Source organism: Kryptolebias marmoratus, linkage group LG5, assembly GCF_001649575.2.
Source record: "Kryptolebias marmoratus isolate JLee-2015 linkage group LG5, ASM164957v2, whole genome shotgun sequence".
Taxonomy (NCBI): domain Eukaryota; kingdom Metazoa; phylum Chordata; class Actinopteri; order Cyprinodontiformes; family Rivulidae; genus Kryptolebias; species Kryptolebias marmoratus.
The window spans coordinates 2,507,763-2,513,299 of record NC_051434.1 but is presented as its reverse complement, the minus strand read 5'-3'; the positions used below and the strand labels follow the sequence as shown (position 1 = coordinate 2,513,299).

The following is a 5,537-nucleotide window of genomic DNA, read 5'->3' as shown; positions in this document are numbered from 1 at the left end:
TCGACATAAAATGATGTCCTCAGCGGGGTCTGTTATTTAGGGCAGCTATAATTGTGGGCATCAGACGTTTCCTAAAACGAGCCCTCCTCCACTGTAATGTTCTACATCTGAGCAGATTTAAGTTTCACTTTCATTCATAACCTCAGAGGATGAATTTAACCTGGATTTAAGTGACGTCCAGGCTCAGAGTCTTTTCTTCTTATTGGCTCAGACTGATTCTGACGTCACTCTGTCCTTCTTCACCTGAAACACCGGAAATAGAAAACTCATTTTTAACAGAGGACAAACACTGAACTTCTGTCAGGATTGAAGTTTCGACAGAAACAATGAAAATCTTCATCTTTCTCCTTCTGTTGGGGATCCACAGCGCTGCAGCTGGTAAATTCACATTTTATTATTTGTTTTTATTTACAGTCGAGGCTCCTGAGTTTAAATATTAGTGGAGCGGAGAAACATTTCCTGAAAGCTCGTCTGTGTTTCTCCCTCTCCAGCTCTTACTCAGTATTATGGGAGGATTGTTTATGAGACGCTTTCATAATAAAAATGACTTTTGAATCGTGTTAATTCCAGATCCTGTATTTATTCAGAGACTTTGAGGTGAAGCCAGAAGTCTGTTGGTGTAACCTGAGCGCCTCCTGGAGTCTTGAATTGTCATCTTGAATTGAGTTGCAGCCATAATGTAATCAGTTGTTAAAGTGAAATGACTGTTTTCTGAAAGCTTCATTACAGTACATCCACTGGTTCAGGAGATATTTTGCTAACAGACAGACACAGTTGATTCTAATGGTTAATATTGTAGTTGTATTTTTTCTATTTTACCAACAACGATATGCCGTTTGTAGGTGTTGTTGGAGGGGCAGGATAAAAAATAAAATAAAACAAACAGATACAAGGGGATTTCTGGATTAGATTTATGAGTAAAACCTTTACATTAATAATCTAAATTAACAAAGATAAAAGTGATTAAAAAAAGCTTCTGTTGTATAATTTTAAAAACTAGTGGTGTGTGCATATATAGTATATTCACCCTTTTTGCTTTAAAGCCCAACCATGATGTTCAGAAGCCACACAGTTAGTTTGATGATCCACAGGTGGATCTTATTTAATTTAGATAGACATGAAAATAGACCTACAATGTTGTAGAAAATGCCCTGTTGTATATCTCCTCTCTGTTTTTAATTTTCTGTGTTTGGTTCATGTCCGGTCTGTCTGCTCCAAGCTGCTGACTGATCATTTATCTTCTAAATTTAGTCTCACAAATTGATTTTTAAACAGAAAATCTCTACTGTTGGTCACAGCAGGTTAAATACTCCACTCCTGCATTTAATAAGATCCCATAAGGTCTAGTTTTAGTGTCCATATCAACGAGCTAAAAGCAGCAGAGTGGGTCCATGAGGCAGAATTATTTCTGGAGTTTCCTGCAGTTCAGATCACTGCTGACAGGGAGAAATGATAAATCTACTGGTAAATGAGGCGGTGAACTGTCCTGCCGGATAACTACAGATGAGGAAAAGACTCTCATTAAAAACCACCTAAAGACATTTTAAATTCTATTTAAAATAGTTTAAAAACACACAGAATAAAATAATACACAGCAAGCTAAGTAATAAAGTAATTTACATTATGTGTTAGGAAGAACTACTTTTTAGGGTGAATGATTTATTTATTTTGTTTTTTTAGGTAGGGCAGCTCCCCATCTGCCCTTAAGGACCAACCACACCTATTTATTTGTAGGCTGCATATAGATTCTTCAAGGAATTTCATAGCTGCTCTAATAAACTTTGATTTTGTGGAAGAAAATTCTGATGATGAAATGTAGAGAAGAAACACAACCTTTAAGAAAAATAGGAACAAAAACAACAAAAAAAGAAGATAAAAGTTTGTTGAGTTTTCATGCTAAAATGAGACTGCATCTTCTGATCACAATGATTCAACAACAAACAGTAAAATAATTAGATAACAGTCAGAGCAGGAATGGATTATCTTTAAACTAAAGTGGTGTTTGACCTTTTTTTAATTTTAAAAAAAGGGTTAGGGTTATATATATATATATATATATATATATATATAATTTTATTTTATTTTTTTTATTTTTTTCAGTGATTCACTCCCTGAAGTATTTCATCACTGGGTCTTCACAAATCCAAAATTTGCCAGAGTTGGTTATTGTTGGTGTGGTTGATGAAGTTCAGATGTTTCATTATGACAGTAACACCATGAAGGCAGAACCCAAACAGGACTGGATGGAGAAGATCACAGATCCAGAACACTGGGAGAGACTGACTCAGATATCTCTGGGTAAACAGCAGACTTTTAAAGCTGACATTGAAATTTTAAAGCAGCGCTTTAACCAAACTGAAGGTTTGTTCATTTTGTTTAATGGTTTAGTGTATTATTGATGTGTTTGTTGCCAGTTTGACACACACATACAGTTGAAACCAGAAGTTTACATACACTATATAAAAAGACATATGTATTTTATTCACACTGTCTGATGTAAAAACAGAATAAACTTTCCCGTTTTAGGTCAATTAGGATTTTCAATTTTTTTTTTATTTGCTAAATGCCAGAATAATGAGAGAGAGAATGTTTTTAATGCAATTTTTATTACTTTTTTCAAAGTCAAATGTTTAAATACACTAAGATTACTATGCCTTGTTGTGGAAAAAAACTTAAATGAAATCACTCAAACAGATTAATTTATGTATGGTGCATGACATACAGAGAGCCTTAAAGACAATAACAATTAACATCAGAATCCCAGCTCCGAATCAAGAAACAAGAATTATTCAATTTATGACGTTCAGCAAGCGTTTCTTCATTGAAAGAAGCAACAGGAACATTTTCACTTAACAAGCTCAAATCTGCTTGTTTGGTGTTTGTGTGTGGTTTATATCACCCTTTGTTGAGTGCACTGTCCGAGTCGGTCCACCCTCACACGCCACATCCAGTCTGCCACGTCCCCGTCGTTCCACGGACACTCATTCTTCCAATGTCCTCTGTCACCTGTTGTGCAGATTGTAGCTTTTCCTTCAGCCACGGCGGCCATGCTTTCTTTAATCTTCAGGTTTTAGAAAAGTAGTGTGGAATCTTGCCAAATCTATGGGTTTAAGCTTTTTGCTAACAAAAAAAAAAGTTTGTCTGCTCTTCAGGAGTCCTCATTAGTCTGTTTCTCTGCCTCTAATTCACAGAAAGGAGCACCAAGTTAAACACATGGTGTGTTTATAGAAAACAGAGGATATAAACTGTTTAATGTGTTCAGTTATTACATGTTGAATCTGAGTGTGTGTTTTTTATTAATCTATTGCCAACAGAAAATAAAGATTCTCTATTTGTGCTCTTTTATCCTAAACTTTATCTCAGTTTACTGCAGGATCTCTCTGTCTTTCAGGTGTTCACGTGTTCCAGATGATAGTAGGCTGTGAATGGGATGATGAGACCAACAAGATCACTGGATTTCATCAGAAAGGTTATGATGGGGAAGACTTCATAGCACTGGACTTTGACACAAAGACATAGACAGCTGCAAAACAACAAGCTGTTTTCACCAAACACCAGTGGGAGAATAACAGGGCTTTTATTAACTACATGTTCAATTACTTTAGCCAGATTTTTCCTGACTGGTTGAAGATGTATGTGGATTATGGGAGGAGCTCCCTGATGAGAACAGGTAAAATCTCATGACCTGTTTTTGTGATGAAGTGAATGTTTATGAGGCTTCTGAATATTTTATGTTCAGTTTAACATTCAATCTGTTTTTACAAATCTGTCCTTTTCCTGTCTGTCTACATTTCCTAATTACACTTAGTAAGGCAAGTCTAGAAAACTGTAACTGAAAGTGCAAAAAGATAACATAAATTTTGAATATAATAAACAGCCAAACTCTAAACAAATGTTTTCTTCTTCTTAGATCTCCCCTCAGTGTCTCTCCTCCAGAAGACTTCCTCCTCTGCAGTCAGCTGCCACGCTACAGGTTTTTATCCCAGCAGAGCTGAAATGTTCTGGAGGAAAGATGGAGAGGAGATTCATGAAGGTGTGACCAAAGGAGAGATCCTCCCCAACAACGACGGGACCTTCCAGATGAGCGTTGATCTTTCTGCACCTGAAGACTGGACCAAGTATGAATGTGTGTTTCAGCTCTCTGGAGCCAAGGAGGACGTCGTCACCAGACTGGAGAAAACTAAGATCAGGACTAATGAAGGTGAGGCAAAAAGAATAATGAAGTAAAGAAGCCAAAAACAAAACACCTGTCAGTTTAGTGTAGTGGTGCAGAAGTTCATGCACTTTTATGGGACTAATACAAACCTTTGTTCCCTTGTATATTTTGTTTTTTTTATTTTTAAACTTTTTCTCACAGTTTTTAACACTGGACCAGTATTGTGTAGAATAATCCTAAATGTGATGCTAAATTTCACATATGTGAGTTACTTTTTCTTTAAAGGAAAAGCTGAGAAGCGATTTAAAGAATTTGAATATTGTCTACTACATTTTCTGGCTAATGTTTGTGGAGTATGTGTAACTTTGTTTCTGTGAAACCACACAGGCATTAACAGCTGTTACCTCCACCGAGGAGGTTCTGTTTTCAGTGGTGTTGGTTTGTTTCTCTGTCTGTTAGCAGATTATTAAACCCTCCTGTGGTCAGATTGTCCCGAAGTTACAAGGGCTTCTCTCTCTCTCTCTCTCTCTCTCTCTCTCTCTCTCTCTCTCTCTCTCTTGTTTGCTGAAATTTCTGCCAAAGATGAGTTGTGAGCTGATCACAACTAATTTGCTGATCACAACTAATTTTTGAGAGATTTCTACCTTTACCTGGTGTTTTTAATACAATATTTACACTTACATTCATTTCTTTATTACAGTTTGATCTTTGTTGATGATTTCTTTCTATGCAGGTGTTAGTACTCCTGACAACAAGACCTAATTTGTGAATAATTTTTAAATAATTTTCAGCAGGATGGTGGTTATAATGAAATGATGTGTTTAACTGCAGAGTGTGTAAAAATTCTGTGTTAAAGATTATTCATTACACTACTCTCAGTTTATTTTTAAAGAACACTTTTCTTGATTTGTTTAAATATTCATTTTAGTAAAACAATTTTTAATAAACATAATCTGATTATATAGTGATTAAACAGTGGGAATGATTTAGTTTCAGGTTCTTCTCCTGCTGGTGTTGGGGGGGTTGTTGTTGGAGTTCTGGTGGGCATCATCATCATTATCATCATCATCATCATCATCACCGTTGGAGTCATGTGGTGGAGAAGATTGAATAAAGGTGAGAAAACACATTAAACCTGCTTTCTTTGTAACATGTAGCTAAAACTTGTGTTTGTCTTCATGTTCCTGTAACGTCTGACATTACACAATGAGATGCACAAATATGAGATCTTACAGGTGCTGGTCATAAAATTAGAATATCATGAAAAAGTAGATTGATTTCAGTAATTCCATTTAAAAAGTGAAACTTGTATATTATATTCATACATTACATACAAACTCATATATTTCAAATGTTTATTTCGTTTAATTTTGATGATTAC

The 5,537-nt window shown here is 35.6% G+C and overlaps 1 protein-coding gene across 1 annotated transcript in view; it reads left to right on the top strand.

Annotated features, from left to right (window-relative positions):
• The first annotated feature begins 311 nt into the window (after positions 1-311).
• The window catches only part of LOC108242635 (major histocompatibility complex class I-related gene protein-like), an 8,355-nt gene continuing 3,129 nt past the window's right edge, over positions 312-5,537 (top strand). Inside the window, 5 exon segments of the mRNA XM_037975704.1 lie at positions 312-378; positions 2,101-2,361; positions 3,392-3,670; positions 3,911-4,201; positions 5,147-5,272. Coding sequence (XP_037831632.1) covers positions 327-378; positions 2,101-2,361; positions 3,392-3,670; positions 3,911-4,201; positions 5,147-5,272 — 1,009 coding nt within the window. The 5' untranslated portion in view covers positions 312-326.